Source organism: Calidris pugnax, unplaced genomic scaffold, assembly GCF_001431845.1.
Source record: "Calidris pugnax isolate Ruff unplaced genomic scaffold, ASM143184v1 scaffold177, whole genome shotgun sequence".
NCBI lineage: Eukaryota > Metazoa > Chordata > Aves > Charadriiformes > Scolopacidae > Calidris > Calidris pugnax.
The window spans coordinates 2,205,752-2,225,666 of record NW_015090909.1 but is presented as its reverse complement, the minus strand read 5'-3'; the positions used below and the strand labels follow the sequence as shown (position 1 = coordinate 2,225,666).

Below are 19,915 nucleotides of genomic sequence, written 5' to 3'. Positions count from 1 at the left end.
TTGAATGTACATCCACAAGAAACCCCACTTACTCACACTTCAGTGCATGTAATGCCATATAAGTACCCAAAACATACTCAAGGCACGAAGGAGTTGATCTTGGCAGCATATAGACCTGTTCAACCTAGTAAGCATGTCAAAATTCTATATAAAGTATAGATGCAAAGAAACATATGCCATGCAAAACAGAACTACAGTTAAACTTTCTATGTAGGCAACTGAATAAGCACAACAACACTATGTCTAATGAATCATCTGAAATAGAGAAAACAATCTGAAACTAGCTAGCTGAGAATAGGACCACCCAGCCTGGCTGTCTACAGCCTCTCCCTTTGTCAGCTCTTGGAGGGGCAGAAATGGCAATAGCTCAGAATAATCTGTAATTATTTCAATAAATAAAAAGCCAAAACACATAAGAAAGCGTTTTCAGACCATGCATCTTGAGTATCTGCTGAATAACAAATTTGTACAGAACAGTTGATGTTAAGACATTTGCATTTGTCTAGAAGCTCAGAAAATTCATGCTGCCTTTTCAAGACTTGCACACTTTCGTTCTGATGGGCCTGAAAACCTCTTGGAGGGGCAGAAATGGCAATAGCTCAATAATCCGCAATTGCTTCAATAAATAAAAAGCCAAAATACATAAGAAAGCGTTCTCAGACCATGTATCTTGAGTATCTGCAGAATAACAAATTTGTACAGAACAGCTGATGTTAAGACATTTGCATTTGTCTAAAAGCTCAGAAAATTCATGCTGCCTTTTGAAGACTTGCACACTTTTGTCCTGATGGGCCTGAAAATACTGTATCTTGAGTGGTGCACAGCTATTACGCCAAAATAACTCTCAAGTTAACTAATTTCTTATTTCCCCTTCTGCACATTTTTGTATAATGTGCGTTTGCATCAATTCATATAGTTTCCATATTTAATTTTCTGTTGACGAACTTTGTGTAGTTTTTAAACCTTAAGCTGCAGTTTGTAATTAAGTAATGAGGAAATGTGGGTGAATTAGAATACTTTAAATGAACACTGTACACGAAACGTTCTTGTTTACAAGCCACAGTCAAATAATAGTTGGATTTTTCTGGCATGGAGTCCAATCACTAATTTCATCAAGCACTGCACAAGTTTTCATTTCCACCATGAATAGCTGTAAAATATTTAAAGTTTTCTTCAAATTACTCATTGTTCTAGTTTACTAGCTTCTTATTGAATTTGCAGAGACAGGCAATACCCTGGACATACTATTGCCAATGATGCAAAGCAGAACTGAAAAAGGTCTTCAATCAAGACAACTTCAGCTTATAATGAAAACAAAAGGACCTCAGATGCTAAATGCTAATTGTTTTTACATGTCACACAGGTTGGATAACTATATGAAGAAAGAATTAAAAAACAAAATAAGCAATATACCTCCATTTTGAGGCCAATGTAGAATGCAATCATGTACCAAAAAATCACTTTAAATGCCTGCCTGGTATCACCTTAAACATTTTAGTATCCTACCACTCACTAACTTCAGAAGTTCACTGAAGTTCACAACTGCTGAAGGCACTCAGTCAGAAGTTTATAAGAACTAGGCAAAATATTTACAATGCTGGAGAAAAACAGAGACGTTTACATAATCTTTGGCAACAGGATATAAAAATATGGCACTTCTAGTACACTGTCCAGCTGCTTAGAGAAAAAAAACCCATCACGTTAGGAAGGCAGGAAAGGCACCCTAGTCAAGCAAGAGGAAGCTAATTTTTTTCTATTTTCTTTTTTAAAAGTCTCATCAGAAGTCTCAAAATAACAGTAAGTGATGACTTCAGAGTGCAACACGAAACATACTTTTAGATAAAAATAACAATATAAAAACATTCAAAACAAGTATTCACATTTAAAATAGTAACCAGCCACCTAATCTTAGTATGGCCTTCATTCTTAGATGGTCCTTATGTTTTCCAAATTATTCTTATTAGTTTTCTGGAAGAGTAATTATTTAAGCCTTTAACTTTAGTAAGTGCTAAAACCTTGTTCCATTAAAAGCTAAAAACAAAGTGAAAGACACCTACCTGTAATACCGAGATTGTAAATAGGTTGAACAAATAGTTTTTGATACATGGCTGGCAGACCCAAAATCTATTACTTTAACCCGGTAAGGCTGCCGAACGGGATCCACCAACATAATGTTCTCTGGTTTGAGGTCAGCATGGATTAAACCCAGACTTTTTAGTTTTTTCAGTGCAGTGGCCACCTGTTGCAGAATAGGCCGTATTACTTTCAGTTGCAGAGGGCTGAATTTGTTTTGCTTCAGGAAGTCGTATAAATTCTGTTCCAACATCTCAAAAACCAGACAAGTGTGGTTGCGATGCTGAAAGCACTCGTAGGCTCTCACAAAGTTAAATTCATCAGCATTTTCAGTACTTAGTCTCGCTAATATGCTCACTTCTATTTGTCCTTGGCGTGCATACGAAGGATGATTCTTCAAGATTTTGATTGCCACTATCTCGTTTGTCCCCCTTTTCCAGCACTTCACCACTTGTCCAAAGGTCCCTCGCCCAAGGAAATCAAGAACCTCGTAAGTGTTTTTCACGGAGCACAACACCTCATGCTGTACCAACTGATAATCTCCATCTCCGCTTGTACCACTCTGTTTAGAAGCCGCGGCCGTCGTCACAACCGTCACCGGGTTTCCTACGTTGGTTTGCAACATGGCAGGCAGGATGGACAGTTCCTCAACGATCTGCATCGTGCCGTTTTGATTATCCAGCTCTTCGCTCTTACGCTTCAATCCACATCGCTGGGGTCCTTCCAGGATATCTGACCGGCTTCCTTGCGTCCCAGTCCGAGGTGCCTCTAACTGAGCTTGCTGCGCCCGCGCCGCCAACGCTTTTGTAGCACCTGCAATGTTTTTTAAAGCAACAGCATTTGACTGCAACAAAAAGTTCTGTCCTCGAGGTCTGTCAAATGGATTTTTAGTCTGAAAGTACGTACTAACCCTGTGGGGAGAAATGCCAAAGTTTTTACCATTCACATAGATTTGCGGGTAGGTTCTTTCGTGGTACACGCAACTGCTTGGTTCTAGTTTGAGTTTCTTCACACTACAAAAGGCACTTGACTGGGTTTGATAAACATATGGTGGATAGACCAAGACTTGTGAGGCCATACCTATGGAGGAAGAGAAAAAGAGAAAGCGAGTGAGAATCCTGCAGTCACATATCCAAGCTTTGCAGCAGCTAAAAAAATCAGGATGTAAGTATATTTTCCAAACGAGCTAGCCTAAAGTTATTTTGTATTTAGCTTCTTATGGCCAACAGCAAGGTCCTCATGCCTTACTAGTGCACACAAGGACTACAGCAGCAGCAGGTGACAGCAGCAAGTGCTTTTGCTGGTTGCTCAGGGCAGGACTGAGATTGCAGCAGGCCACTACTCCTAATTTTCCAAGTGGGAGAACTACCTCTGTGCTATTAAAAACTCAGCTTTCATCTAAAGACCCCCAGCATTTCTACATACAGAAGTTCTGTAGGGTCCAGTAATGTAAGTTAAATAACCAATTCAACTATTTACCGATGACGATTTAAAATAAATTAAAAGCTCTTAATTGTGAGCCAGTGCTACCTGTTACACAAGGGACCCCACCTACTCATCGTAAGCACCATCGGGCTTCTGAGAGCAGACGGACAAATGACACGACTGTCATGGCTCCAACAATTTTGCCATGATCAAAGTGAAAGCCATCGGGCAGCGTGATGGGGCCCCAGATACCCTAAGGGGCGTGTGTATGTTCACATAAACAATTGCAGCTTTCTGGGCAAATTAAGATGTTCAGTAATCTAATCCACTCACGAAAGGCAAGTGCTTTCTCTAAGTTATGTACCATCCCGTTGCAGAAGTTTCCGTACCCCCTTGAGTTAAAGGGCATAAAGGCACCATTTTTTTCCCCTCCTTCAATTCAGACTTGGAAACTAAATATTAGCCTCATACTTTCAGATCTACCAGTTTCATGAGTTGGGCCACAGACAACGTGCACTCTAAGATAAGCTAAGATAATTAAACGTACAGGCCTACAGAATACATCCATGATTAAAGTCATTTCTTAAGACAGCACTGATAAACGTAGGCAGAGAACTTACAAGGATAGATTTCCCACAAAAAAATTATTTTCAAGTGAATGTGGAAGGAAGAAAAATACTAACATCCACGATGAAGATCATTTCTTAAGACAGCACTGATAAACGTAGGCAGAGAACTTACAAGGATAGATTTCCCACAAAAAATTTATTTTCAAGTGAATGTGAAAGGAAGAAAAATAATACATTTTTCTAGATATATTTTCTATGTTCTGTAAAGACTTTTCATGTATTTTTAAATTATTTTTTTCTGCCAGCACGATGACTTCCTTGCTGAGAAATGAAAATTAGAACAAAAGACTATGGATAATTTTAACTTCTGAATTCCCAGTAAGGCTTAGATCAAAATTTCAGCTTGAATGACTCCACCTTCCTTGAGGTCATCACATTTTCACAAGGCTGTGCAGCCTCTCAGTCAGAAAGAACACTTGCATGTTGAAAATGAGTAACGAAGAACAGTTTTGCGCAAGAGGCGGCAGCTTGCCAGCCCAGGAAGCCCCCGAGCACAGCAGCTCCATTCTGCACGGCCCATGTGACGGCGCAGAAATAGTCTCACTACCTCCCCAAATTTGTCCCTGACTCAGGACACTACCTCTATGGAAAGCAGGGCCACAAGATCATCCAGGATCATGCTCCACACCATACCTCCCTTTCACCGAACCGAAGCGGAATGTGCCAGCAGAGTGTCAGAGGGAGGAGGACAATGGCAGAGGTACCTGGCCCACACACACAGGACAAGAAATCTCAATTCCACTTAAAAATGCACAGACCTCACCTCCTTTGGATGAGCTGTCGTCTCTGCACTGACCCTGCTGTGTCCCGTTCCAGACCTGTCAAACACCAGCCCTAGAATCACAGAACAGTTTGGGTTGCAAGGGACCTTTAAAGGTCACACAGTCCAATCTCCCTGCAAGGAGCAGGGACATCTTCTACTAGATCAGGTTGCTCAGAGCCCTGTCCAACCCCACTTTGAATATTTCCACAGATGGGGCATCTACCACCTCTCTGGGGAAACTGTTCCAGTGTTTCACCATCGTCATTCTAAAAAATGTCCTCCTTATACCTAGTCTGAATCCACCCTCTTTTATACTAAAACCATTACCCTTTGTCCTATTGCAACAGGTCCTGCTAAAAAAATTGTCTCCATCTTTCTTATAAGCCCCCTTCAAGTACTGAAAGGCTGCAACAAGGTCTCCCCGGAGATTTCCCTTCTCCAGGCTGAATAATCCCAACTCTCTCAGCCAGTCCTCATAAAGAAGGTGCTCCAGCCCTCTGATCCTCCTGTGACCCTCCTCTGGACCAGCTCCAGTTCTTCCTGGATGCAGTACTCCAGGTGGGGTCTCACCAGGGTGGAGCAGAGGGGCAGAATCACTTCCCTTGACCTGCTGGGCACACTTTGATGGATTCCAGGACATGGCTGGCTTCTGGTCTGCAAGTGCACTGCTGGCTCATGTCCAGCTTTTCATCCTCCAATACCCCCAAGTCTTTCTCAGCAGGGCTGCTCTCGATCCCTTCATCCCCTGGTCTGTACTGATACCGGGGGTCGCCCCAACCCAGGTGCAGGACCTTGTACTTGACCTTGTTGAACCTCATGAGACTCATAAGGCTTTACATCTCAAGCTTCTCCAGGTCCCTTTGGATGGCATCCTGTCCCTCAGGTGTGTCATCCACACCATTCAGCTTGGTGTCATCTGCAAAATTTGCTGAGGGTGCACTTGATCGCATTGTCTATGTCCCTGAAGATATTAACAGTACTGGTCCCAATATGGACCCCTGAGTGACACCACTTGTCACCAGTCTCCATCTGGACATTGAGCCCCTGACCACTCACTACCCTCTGGATGCAACCATCCAGCCAATTCCTCATGCACCAAACAGCCCACCCATCAAATCCATGTATCTCCAACTTTTATGTCAAGTAACACTAAACATTAAGAAAAAGGCACTGGGTAGACCCCAGTGTAAATGACTACAAGGTTTCAGGGAAGTTATGGGTTATACCATTCCAATCAGCTCTCAAAGATGAATTCAAAACCAATAATACTTTAATTAAACTACTTTTTCATACCAAGCACATGAAGATTCTGGCAATAGGCATTTAAATTGCAGATGAGTCACATAAAACTTGAGCCAGACATTGCAACGACTCTGATCAAACGAAAACTAGCCAAACGCACGCATAATTACTCTGAAGCTGTGATTTGATTTATGCAAATTAACATTTAAACATCTTACGAGCAATTAAAATAATCATACCATCACCTCAGTTTAGCATCCTATAATGGTTTTTGCCCCAGCAGTAGAAGAAAACTTCAAAGCCCTTACGTTTCCAAAGCTGTTTGCCCAGAGCCAGATGACGTAGAAAGGTGGAGATTGTCAGCAACCAAATGTTATGGGACTGACACTGGCTCCCTGCTCCACGCCAAGGATTTAAGACTATCATAATCAAAACACAGGCAAAAATTCTCCAAGTTCTTGAATCCTCTCCTAAATAACATACCCCATTAGAACATGCCTGGAGGACAGCGTAAGCATATTATTGACTTTGGGACTCAACCTCTTTGCTGGAATATTTAAATGAATCATTTAACCTGATCACATCCAAGCCCACTTGGAGCTTCCAGTCCCACCTGCCCAGCTCAGGCCAAGCTGTTTGCCTCCTTGGCAGACCCAGGTCCAGCACAAGCAGCCAAAGCTGTGCTGTCCAACAGGAAGGAGCCTGGACGCCTCATCCATGGGCACCAGGCTTGCTAAGCTGCAGCAACCCCAGCGGGTCCATTCACCCCGGATTTGCCATAACCAAAGAGCAAACATCTTGCTTGGTTTAACCTCTGGAGAAGGTATTTGCCCGTGTAAGTGTGTTGCCAAAGCTGATGGCATGAAATCAAAACGATTACTTTGAAAAAAATCCGTGATAAACCTACGCTGCAATTAAGGAGGTTTTCTGAAGACAGCCCAGTGGGGTGAGAATAGGGGGAGGACAGCCTTTTAGCACAGCCTGAAGATCACTCAAATCCTTATCTGAGCCCGTAGAGACCACTGGCATTCAAAAAACATGTAAGTTTTCTATAGCTCATGCTATTCAAACCAGTCCAGAAGGACTGGAAGCACATAGTCACAGCTTTCTCTTCATCTGAATGAGAAAAACTAGGCTATCATCTTTTGGGGTTTGTGTGTTTCTTACAGGCTTAACTCCAAGACCCTGAACTCTGACCACAGTAACGGCTCTGTTCTCAGATAAGAAATGCTTATTGAGCTATTATGAGAACATCTTTAGCAACTTCAAGAAAAAAAAAATCATTAAGTTCTAAATAAAAGAGATGACATACCCTGGGAAAACAACCTTTGATGCAATCATGACAGACTGAACTAAAAAAGTCAAATTTTACTCCAGCAAAGTAAAAATGTGCTTAAAGGTTCTTGTACGAGCTTCTTATTTCTCAGCTTCCCCTACACACTCCTCCTTTCCCCCAATATTTTGTCTTTTTTTAAACATATACTTCAAGATGCAATCACATCTGGAGAAGCCACAGTATCTTCATATAACCAATGAACAAGGTTTTCCTGTGACACAGGCACATTAAAATCTTACAGCATCCTATACCTGACTGTGCTTAAAGACCTCTGCCATACACTCAGGAGACATTTCAGACAGAATCACACGCTTTACCATACATTAACATATATGCAACAAAATACACCAGAACAGCATGTAAATATTCAATACAACCAGCAGCTGGAGGTCTTTGCCTTGAGAGGCTAAGGGCATTAATAAGATTGATTTCCCCCCTCCCAGATAAAATCCCAGCCCCATACCCAGACAGCAGAGCTCCACAACAAATCTTGAAGAGAAAGGGAAAATACCACAACACCCTCTACTATAACAGCACTGCCACATTTTGTTGGTTTTTTTTGGTTGGGGAGATGGAGGGATAGTGGCTTGTTTGAGGATTTTTTATTTGTTTGTTTGGGGGGCGGGGGAGGAAGGGATGTTTTGGGTTGGGTTTTTTTCCTACTATTTTGGGGGATTCAGGTTACAATATAACAGCACTGCCACATTTTGTTGGGTTTTTTTGGTTGGGGAGATGGAGGGATAGTGGCTTGTTTGAGGATTTTTTATTTGTTTGTTTGGGGGGCGGGGGAGGAAGGGATGTTTTGGGTTGGGTTTCTTTCTACTATTTTGGGGGATTCAGGTTACAATATGATCGTATGGAAAGCTAGACTGGAAAGAGTGAAGAGTTACTGTGTTGCCAGGGTGGTATTTGGGTTTGGTTTTTTGGGGTTTTTTTAGCAGGTCTTCTGGTAAAATAAAATAATACACTCCACCTTTTCACCCACCACAGAGTGGATCTTTCTTCTCCCCACCTTGTCACAAATCACTTCACTGAGCTTATATTATCTTTCTGCACATTTCTTATCAAGAGTACTCCTGCTTCCTCATATAAACTGAAGCTTGTCAGACTAGATCTACATGAACAAATCCAGCGGCACAGTAAGAAAGGGATGTGTAGAGCAAAGCAGCTGGTGCTAAAGGAAAGAAAAACCTCATTCTGTGTTCATTTCAGGGACGTTACTTGAGCCTGAACACTCATGAGCAGCTGACGCACATCTTCCAGTTAAACTTAATTTAAAATAAAAACCAAATGTGTGCGCTACAAGACCACTCTGGGGTACAAACCAAGGCAGAGTAAACAAAACCATCAGAAAATGGCCTGAAAAGCGGAATCCTCAGGTGACGCATCATGGGCAGCCTCCGACTACGGAGTAGCTTCAGGCTCAATCTTCAATTTTAGTCTCAAGAGAAGTCTGTCCATTCCCCCAGATGCATTTTTAAATCTCTCCTCTCCTTCTCTAAGAGCAAGATGACCACCGTAACTTCACTCCCAGGCAGCAGCACACACAAGCTGAAGCTGGCTCCTGAGTTCTCCAGCTTGCTTTGCTCTGACACCAAGGATGCTGCATCTCATCTCACGTGCCAGGTGCTGCTACCGAATACTGCGGGGGACATGGGAAAGAAAGCCTTTTACTACCTCTAGATAGGGTCCCTTCAAAGGAAACGAGTCTTCTGGGCTCAAAGTTTGAAGCAGAGAAATCTGGGAAGTCTGCACTTGACTAATTAAACATAATTATACAAAATGTGTGAATTTTGATCAGAGTTAAGACTGTGAATTCTGTGCTTCTGAAGGAAGTATGAACAAAGTAATGAGGGTAAACACATTTTAAATAAGTGAATTCATTGTTTATTCATTTAAACAAATGAATAAATATGTTTTCACGAAGTAATGACAATAAATAGGAGGTGCTTCACAGTTTCCCCCCCCAGTCAAGCTTTTCTCTACAGAAACTGCACAGAGAACCACACAGCCGTTGCTGAGGGAAACGGAGCATCTCTGGTAACATCTTGCTAACGTTCACTTAACTGTAACAAAGCTCTTTACCAGATTCTTTAAAATTACCACTCCAGCCTTCTCGAGCAGTTCTAGGCAAATTCATAAACATGACCAATTTGGCAGAGTGTAACAACCTCGAGAAGCACAGGCTGTTCCAGGCTGGTCCACCATTAATAATTAACTATAAATGGACATTTCCTCCTGGCAGGGTGAGGGGGCGGCTGGGGCGACAGAGTAACTAAGTCAGTGAGACCACCGCAGAGGAGCTGAAGAGAAAACTGCCACACTACACCCTTAATTCTTCTGCAAAACAAACAGCCCCTTCTAACACACCCCCCACACACCAGCAGGAGCTGGCCCGGCCCTTTGCTGCCCCGCTCGGCGGCCGGGCCAGGGCTTCACAACTTATTCTTGATGCTATTTTCCCAGCCAAACAACCCCCCCCACACCCCTCTAACCACCCCCCCCCCCCCCCCCCCCCCGAGAAGTGCAATCACTATGTTGCTGCTGTTGTAAAATCCCCAACAGGCAAAGCCTGGCCCGTGGCCGCCATCTAATACCATAGTTACAATTTAACCCAAGAAAACTTGTTTTCCAACTTCTTTCAAGCCTCCATCAGTGAGAACCGGTTCCGACACACTCGTTCCCTTCTCACAGCACAGCTGGGCGTCGAGGGAGGCTTTAGAAAAGCTCAGTAACTTCCAGCAAATGCACAATTTGAGCAGCAGCACTTACAAAGTGTTTTATTTACATTATGCATCACTTTGAAAATACTGTAAGGATATTAACTGTCATTTTTCCCAAGTAAAAAAAAATTAAAGTGTTCTTTTTATATTAGGTGCTACCCAACTTTTCAAGTTATTTAGCAAATACAAAGCCGAATTAGTTGCCCTCTCTTTTCCCCCCCAAGAAGAAACCTTGTTGCTGGCAGTAGCAGCACCTCTATGTTATTGTTTATTTTGGATATGTGGCCGAACAAGCTGTACTGATGTGAGCACTTCCATACCCATGAACTGTTCACCCAGAGGAATTCCCTTACTCCAGCTGTACGATTCATAACAAAGCACTGGCAGTTGAGGCTTCTTGTGTTTTACAAAGAAAAAGGCGTCTACAGAAAGTACAAAGAGTTAAGAGACACAAGGCCAGGGAATCCCACCCCCTGGCCACCTTGAAACCGGCTCTGCCAACAGATCTCTGACCCGTGGAAGGGAGGGAATGGAGCAAAGGAGAAAGCACTGAGGTGTTTCAAGTAACACGTGCCATATGGATTGTCTCCTCACACAACCACGGAGACAATTCTGGACACGAACCCCAGAGAAGAGGGAGACACAGAAGAGGCTCTGATGCCAGCTCAAAGAAGCCAACACCCAGTTCTAGGGGCAGCAACCAGAGACCCAGAAGTTGAATGACAAAAGCAGTGATTACGTTCTCTGACTAAAACAGGAATTTCAGCCCATGATACATGGCACAAAACTAAGCTGAGCTGATGGCAGCCTTTGCCTGACATGAAACCTCAGTCCTGCTCAGATCAGTGGCGAAGGCTGAGGCTGGAAGGCCAGAGGCTGGTTCCAGAGAGTCTTAGTGAGAAGTAAACAATAAAAGGATTCAATTTTGCAGTTGTATCATGCAGTTACTACCTACCTAAGAAAAATGTTACAATACAAGGCTGACTTTAGATTTGTGCAACATCTGAGTGTGTTTTTTTAATTGGACGCTACAAGTGTTTCATTAATACCAGAAATCAAAAATATAGGTTCATTCAAGCATGAAGTGAACTAGTCTCAATTGCACCATTGTCTCAATACTTGGAAAAAGAACTAACACCATACACTGAATACAAACATATTTTACATAAAATATCAGAGTTAATTCCTATGACTCAACGCTGTCATTTGTACCAGTAACAGCACTGAAGAGTACAATCGCTATATTCATATTTTCCACAAATATCTAAAGCTAAATCTTGTGATGCCAATATGACCGCAATCACAGTTTAAAAGACAAATGGAACAATACTTCAAGCATTTATTTTTCTGCTGGGCAAGAAGCTGTTACGCAACTGAAAAGAAAGCACAAGTAGCACAGTATTGGCCACCAGCCCCAAAAGAGACCACGTTCTCCAAATCAGAATGTGCCACCATCGACACAAACAGCGCGTTTCAACCAGCCGGGGCTTCGCCAGCCTAATCTCTTCTTTTAAAAGGCTAATTCTTTTTGAACCCGAAACAGTGGGCACACTGAAATAAAAGTCCCTAACAGGGGTGTTCAGGAGAGGCCACACCTTTGGGTTCTGCACAATAGTACAGTGCTGAAGATGTACTCCAACTACTGCTACTGGCTGTCCTTTTCAATGCAGTAAGGATCAAGGTCTGGAGAGGTAGGACATAAAGCCATGCTTTCTCCACTGCTTAAGTATTTCCAAAAGATTTTGCCATCTTCCCTAAAAATTGGCAAATTCCCTAAAATTTGATAGAGGGGTTTATTTCTAACGGCCTGTTGGTAAACCAAACTGTTCAAATGTTTGGTTTTATTGTTTTTATTTTTTTTTTAAAAAAAAGGCTTCCTAAACAATTATATATTACATTTTTCCTCCTTATTTCCAGCCATTCTACTTTGATTTCATTTCCTAATTTTACATTCTTAGTCTGCTGGGCTTCTGTTAGAATTAGAAGCAGACCAACCCAGCTAAGAAATTTATTTAGAAGTTTAACTTTAGAATAGATCCAGACAATATCAAAAGCAGCTCCTGTAAGAATATAAATCTAGATGGCTGTTTTCCTTGTTGCTACTTCATATTCACAGAATGGCTGGTATGCCAGGACATCTGCATGCCCATGAAGAGGTCCTACTTACATGAAGTCGATTCTTCATCAAGTTCTCTAAATTACTCAAGGTGGAGTAGGTTCACTCAAAACGATCTTTCTCCCTCTATTATAAGGGATTTTCATCTGGACAGAGCACGCGTCAGTACAGCAATGCAAAATTACTCTTCTCCCCACAGGACTTGCACATTAGGTTTGCAACAGCGCACACACAAATAACATCCAGCTCATCAAGTCTGACATGTGATGCAAAAATTTGCAAATCAGGGTCTACTGTACCAGGACAGCATGGTTCAAGAGACATATAAAACTGTTTCCTACGTATTGAGAATTAGCCCACAGTAAGCAACACTTGAGTTAAAACTTTCCCCAAATACCTAAAAAATCATAATCACTCTTCCAATAGGACAAAGAAAAAATTAATTATCAAGCAATTGCGGAGTTGCCAGGACAGCACGCCTAGATCATATTCAATTCCTTCTGCAACAAAATATTATAGTAAATAAAACCTTAGCCTTTTTTTGTTTGTTTAAAAATCTGACTTAACTGTAAAAGAATTAAGACGTCTGAACCCAACACACTTCTCTTGATTTATCTTTTTCTGTTACAGTGTTCAGGTCAGTCACTTCAGCTATACCCAGTAACAACTTTCAAACATATACTGACTACAGTTTATACACATAAACATGTATATACAACACAGAGTAAGTATATGTTTGAAAGGGCTTTTATTTTTATATATGCACGCACAGAATGAAAACTCTTCAAAGTCCTTATTTATTTTGTTTTCAGAATACAAATTCTTTACTTTAAAATGTGTTTTTAATATTTTGCTTTTGTAAAACAGGTGTTTTTCTTTCATTGTAAGCAACAGCATCATAAAGATACCTTTAGTTGCTTACAGAAAACAGCTGTATAAATTACACATGGCATATGTAGAACAATAAAGAAAGAACAGAAGGAGAATAGGTGTTTACCACTTCTTTCAGATTTCTAAAGACCTGAAGGAAGCAGAGTTTCCTACGGGTAAGAATCAGTGTATTAGAATTGTATATCCCCTCAAAGAAGGCTCAGCCTTCTACCTGCTAACAAATCAATAACTGTAATAACCCACATTATAATGTTTCCCAAAGCCACTAGTGAGAGAAATTTCTCTCTCTCCCCTACACAGAGAAACTTATTGATTTAACTACACAGAAAGGTATGCAAAAAGAAAGGCAAGATTACATGCAGCATATGACCCCACCAGCTAGAGCATAATAATGGTAAATATGCGTCAGTTTTTCCTCTGTTGTGTTCCCTTCCATATTGAATAATCTTTCCATTTTTAGCATAAATAAACTTTTAACATTCACTCTTGTTTTAATCTTTAAAACAAAGTTTAGACAGCTCTTCAACCAAGTTTTAAGAATACATTTGGTCTCAAAAAGCACTCACTGCAAAGAGCTCTCAAAATATTTCTTGGGAAAAAGTCCCACAATGTCCTCTTGCAGGGCTCAGAGCTGACACAAAGGACGACGTTAGACCATAGCATCACTTCAAAAATCATAAAGAAAAGGTATTAAAAAAACCCTTCAGAATCTCATGAAAGCAATCCATTACTATCAGGCTGAATACCAATTAATTTCTTGAATCATAAAATAAGTTGATATTAATAGATAAGGAAAAAAGAGACAAAGAGCTTTTTTCTTCTTTTAGGAACAAAGCCTGTTCCTTCCAAAGGGCTTCCCAAGTAAGATTGGAAACACCAAAATTCCCATATTAAACCGATTCAAGTGCTGAAAACTAAAGATCTTGTGAGGTCCTCCTCTACCCCTATAAATAGCTTAAATCTTCAAAAATAAGCAAAATATCTCAACTAGAATGGACAGAGTTTAGAAAAGCAAGCAATTCTAATCCTTAAAGAAAAAAAAAAAAGAAAATACAGAAAAATTGAAAGGAAAAGGGTAAGAAGCGGCAGATGACCAAAGTCTCTAGAAAAAACACAGGAAGGAAGAGGTTTACAAGGCTATGATGGTGCACATTAACAGTTTTTCAGTCAAAAAGGCATAAAGACATCTTTCAAGAAACAAAAAAGCCTTCTGGAAATTGTGCAAGTTCCACCAATTGTTGTGTACCAACACAGGCAAAACCTGCGCCATACGGAAGAGGGAAAAAATGAGTACATTTTACTCTAACTAGTGGAATAAGGTAAAGGTTAACGTACTGGTTTTGTAAACACTGAGGAAGGACCAAAACAAAGTAGCAAACAACACAGATGGGGAAACAGAAGAAGTGTGTTTCCATAAACATATGTGAAAAAGTAAATTACTTTTGAAAAGTAAATTACTAAGGTTTCAGATACAACTGTGCATATAGATAATGAGTACCCGACACTAGTGGCTACTCTTACACTTGCTTCAGTTGCAAACAGCAAGACTGGAGAAAGATTCAGACATCAGTTCACATCCAAAGCCTCTATGGAGCCAGCCTGGAGGGACTGGGTCACACTAATAAAAGCAGCAAACAACTTTGCAATGAAGACCATTGCAAGGGCTCCAGCCCCACACAAAGCACAGCCGAACCAGTTATCACAATCCCAGCTGAAGTTTCCTGCCCAGGGACCAGTTTTGCTATCTCATTTTATCACGCTTCAAGACAAGGAGAGCACAAGGTGAGGCGACCCACTTCCATCTCACGGTTCACCAAGAGTCAAGCAATACTCCTAAAATAACCCAAAGCAAGTTCTCAGGTACTGGACACAACTTCCCCAAGGCAAGGCAATGGCCAAGCTTCAGATAAAAACAAGATAAAAATCTTGTCTCACCCAGCAATTTAAGTTCTCATACCTTGGAAGTTAAAGAGTCCTGGTCACATAAAAGCAGCTGCAGGACAACACAGCGTAGTAACCTACAGGAGCACAGCCTCCACTGCAGAGAAGGGTAAGAAATGCTCCTGTTTGAAATCACAGAGTGGTTTCCAACAGGTGTGGGGAGCAGATGTGAGCATCTCCCACCTGCAGTTACACCCTCTTTTAGCCAGGATGTTGATGGGACCCTGCGCAGGCACGAGGACAGGAGCTTTCTTGTCCTTACATTTTCCACCACTTATTCTGAGTGAGTAGCTCCTGCTGTGCCGTACATCTTTGACAAATAATGTTTATACAAATATGAAGGGACTCTCATTTGACAATAGCTGACATTTTACATGAAAAGCATTAATCACATTTATTTTGTAACATGCTTTAAAAAGCACTGAAATAGTTTTCTAGAATTCTTGTTTTAGCAAGAATGGAGAGAGTCATGAATTTAAGATTACTGATTTTGAAAACAGGGGGGGTTGATGGGAATGTCACCCATAACATGCAATAATAACTGGATTCTTATGTACAGATAATTACTTTTTAAATACTGAGATAGTTGCTTTAGCTTTGATCATACTAAAAATATATTAAAGTATTTCTTATAGCTGTTTTGTCTTTGCATATTTCACTGGGTCTTATTTTATTGCTGTGTTTTGGAACTTGAACTTAACATTTTTCCCGTTATACACAAATAGTGTAGGGTACAAAGCTAGAGCAAAGGCCACACTTCCAAAAAGGAATATTTTCTATTTTTTTCCTGAAAACACAAGGTGAAAAAAGACTGTATAAAAAGTTTACATAATGCTGTGACTATTAAATACATAAAGGTAGTAATACGTGGAGAAATTCTGAAACTAAACTGATTCTACATCACTGAATAAAAAAAAAAAACACAAACAAACCAGAACTAAACTACTTAAACTGACTTGCTTGAAAAACACTTCAGTTATTTGGCTCTTCTTCCACTTTCAAGCAAAATTGCTAAGCTAGAGATGAACTCCATTTCATCAGAAAGTTACCCACTCTCAAAATTGAAGTGGAATATGAAGACACTGTATAAAAAAGTGACACAAAGTGAAAAAATACTACAGAACTGTACAAAGATTATCCCCAAATTGCATCTAAAAACAAGACTCATGCCAACTCTTGCCATCTTTCCCAACATTCACTATATTGAAATAAAACAACTGAAGAATTAAGGGGGAAAATAAAGCACCTACCCTATAGGAAATACTACACTATCAAATGAAGTCACAGATTAAAACCCACTTTCACAATTACATATTGTTCCCTTGCTCATCTGTCACTCAAAAGTTAGTGCCTCTGAAGAGAAACAGACCTTCAAATTTTCTAGAAACCTGTAAAAGAGACAGAGGCTCTAAATTAAAATGGTTTCTAGAGTGGGGCTGGGAAGCCAAGAACAGTAACAGGATTTTCCAGGCTTTATGCTTCATTAGAGGTTATTTCAGGTTAAATAGAAGGTGTTCACTGCCTGTAGAAGTCAGAAAAGGCAACCCATTGCTAACCCATTTCAGAGCACTAGCCATTGAAAGTCGCTTTAAATATAGTTAACATCATCATTTAAGGTGCACTGTACACTCATCAGCCATCTCCAACACGCTCAGCACTCATCCTTACCGATTTCTTAATATTTGGTTTCACACCCAACCCAACCAGAGTATGAAATAGTTTCAGATACCTAGAGACCCTTTTCATACTTCACCCAAAGAATGAGCTTTTCTTCCAAGACCTGGATTTAAAGTAAAACATTATTTTCCTCTCCATCTCAGATTTTCAGTCAAGAGACCTGAAGAAAAATATTTCAGTGGCTTGAGAACAGAAACTTTAACTTCGTAAAAGCTTCTCAGCATCAAGCTCAACTCTTACTTCCCTTATTTTCAAAGGCAAGAAAATGTAATAGATAGACCAGCTGAAAGTAAGTATTTGACCAGCTGCAAGTTTATATAACCCAGCTATAGGAGCTTCATATTTTCAGCGAAGCAGCACTAAGGATGTTTTCTTCATCAAAGTAATCCTAGGCCAAGACTTTTTAAATTCTCCTGTAACTGCAGTGTAACATCATCAAGAAATTGAAGAAATTTAGAAAACACAAAAAGGTACAAACAAGCTTTTTCACGGTATGAAAGGTGGATACTATTTCACAAAATTCAACAGTAAAAGTTTAACCGAGGAGCGCTGGTATCACTACAAGGACACCTGACTTCCACATTTTTTCTTCCCTTGATGGAGTCTCACCAGTTGATTCTCAGGCCTGCTCTACCCAACTCACACTTCTGTTAGTCAATGGAGCACTTTACCTCAGCTGTAATGCTGCTACATATGGAATTAAATAATTATATAGTCAGTGAAGCTAAGGCTTGTCTGCTAAAACAAAAATATTAAAAGCATAGATGTTCTCTGCTTTTTTCCACACAGTTCTGTACAGAGAGCAATACTGCCTGCAGTAACTGTGCAGGCACTTGTGTGCCACAATACCTCAAAGACCTCACATGGAAACAGCAAAATTTAGCTCAACTTAAAGAAGCTTTCCTTCTGTATTTAACATTCCTCTGAAATATAAGTTCAAGCCTCAAATGACAGCACTGTGCCCGTTCCCAATGCTTTTCTTCCCCACACACATCTAAGAAAGCCAGCTACAAAATTCCTGTTTCGAAATACACCCTTTTGTCAAAAGGATCTTTGTTGCTATAATCAGCATACTGGCAGGCTGGAAAATACAAGAAAGAGCATATATGCTTTTAAAATGAAAACCGTTCTAAAACCAGGAGTGCAATCCCTTAAAATAGTCCAGAGGGCTAAACCCCTCAACACACAAGTTTGGGGAAGCACAGCCTGGCATTCCTACATGTTTAGGTTGGGATTTTCACAAGAATTAAGCATAGTTAATTCTGTTCTCCCCAGGAGCTGGTAAGCTAACACTCTGTCTCTAAAAATGCTGCTCAACCTCCCATCCCCTTTAACAGGCACAAATCAATCCAACATATGCTTTTTGAAAAAAAAAAAAAAAAACACCTCCAAAACAACATTTGTTTTGAAGCAACTGCTCTAACACTGAAGCACATAAAAAAAGCAGCACAGACAAATTCTAGTATTTCTATCAGTTGTGTCAACTTCCGTAAAATGAGTTGAAAGCTCACTCTTCCTCCCCACACCCTGTCTTTGTCTCTGGCATCTCGTTATGCAGGAGCCAGTCTCATTTCCCTCTTGCTGTAGGTGGTTGTTTGAAAGATAGGAGGGAGGAAACATGCAAACACAAAAAACCTGAAACAAAGAAAAATCACAGGCACCAGCAGAGAGACCTCAGGTCAGGGGCAGCTTCCCGAGCAATTTTTTTAAACAAAACTTTATTCTCCGATTACAAAGTGTCCTCAAACCCGGAGAGCCACACACCGCCACCCAAATTAGAGCATCTATCCAAACATATCTATGAAAAAATAATTTACAAGCACAACCAATGCCACACCCTGAGCAAGCAGCAGAACTCGCACTACAACACAAGTGCCTGGTAATAAGCACATTAAATGAAAACTCTATCTAATTCCTGTTTTACATGATTATAAACATCATCTCACTGCACGCTACCATAAATGGTCCGCGGCAGCACAGATAAAGCAGTCACCACTGTTATGTCAGTAACAGTTTTCTCCCAGTTAAGTCCACGTTAACACTTTGCTCTATTTATTTGCGATCTCATCATGTCACTTCGTAATACAGTCTTGACCTATTTTCCAGGTGCTTAATTAATCTCTTTGCCAGCTGCCATGCTTATTAGACAGTTACTGTGTGAATTTTAAACTCAGTCCACAGAAACCTTTAGCAAACTTAACTCTGTTATGGAATTACTGTTATGTCAGAAGGTAAGTCCTCACAGTCCAGCCAAGCTATTCTACTTTGTGTGAAATCAGAGCATAAACTTCTTGCAAATGATGTAATGGGAGGTAATACTGGGGGGGGGGGATAATCACAGAAATATGCATTGTTATCAACAACCGAAGCTTTACTCAATGAAATTGACTCTCATGTTAATAACAGATTTTCCCACCATTTAAAGATACTAAAGCAACTGAAATAGACAAGGTTACACTGAAGCAGAAAGATGCAAAAGGATCAGAGCGCCACATAATTCGCGAGCAGGCAAGCCTGGGAGTCGCAAAACAACTCACCAAGTTAACAAAAAAGGAAACCACCGCAGTTTTTGGCACTGACATTTTAAGTCAGACGCAACAGTTAGTAACAAAAGTATAGCCTCAAAAGAAAGGTATTTTTATCCGTGTAAGTACAGGGCACTGACGACTGAGGGCTTAAGGTAAATACAAATAAAATCACTATTTCTTACAGCATTAACACACATGCAAACTCATCTACCGGTCTTCTAATAGACACCACGACGAACCGAGAGGCAGACCCACCCCGGCACAGCCCCTGCTGCGGTCCTGACGCTGAGGACACCAGCGACAACCCCCTCTGTGTTCCCAGGGCTCCTTCTTGGGAACTGACCAAATTTCAAAGCGTCAGCTTCCTTCCCGCTCGCTTTTATCTCTACCGGCCCCGCGGCACCGGCTGCCGCCCCAGCGCCAGCCTCCCGCGGAGCCGGGGGTCCGGGGGGGTCCTTTCTCGGGGCTCGGGTCCTCGCCGGGGGCTACGAGGAGCCGCCGCGGCGGGGGCGACCGGGAGGCAGGACCCGTAACGGGAGGAGCCGCCGCCCCCACCGCGCCCGGGCGCCAC

At 41.2% G+C, this 19,915-nt stretch overlaps 1 protein-coding gene across 1 annotated transcript in view; it reads right to left on the bottom strand.

Annotated features, from left to right (window-relative positions):
* The window catches only part of HIPK3 (homeodomain interacting protein kinase 3), an 89,083-nt gene extending 69,376 nt beyond the window's left edge, over nucleotides 1-19,707 (bottom strand). The window contains exons 1-2 of the mRNA XM_014949273.1: nucleotides 19,600-19,707; nucleotides 2,058-3,153 (exon numbers count right to left, since the gene is read on the bottom strand). Of these exons, the coding sequence (XP_014804759.1) occupies nucleotides 2,058-3,151 (1,094 nt within the window). The 5' untranslated portion in view covers nucleotides 3,152-3,153; nucleotides 19,600-19,707. The remainder of the gene's footprint in view (nucleotides 1-2,057; nucleotides 3,154-19,599) is intronic.
* Between the last annotated feature and the right edge of the window lie 208 nt (nucleotides 19,708-19,915).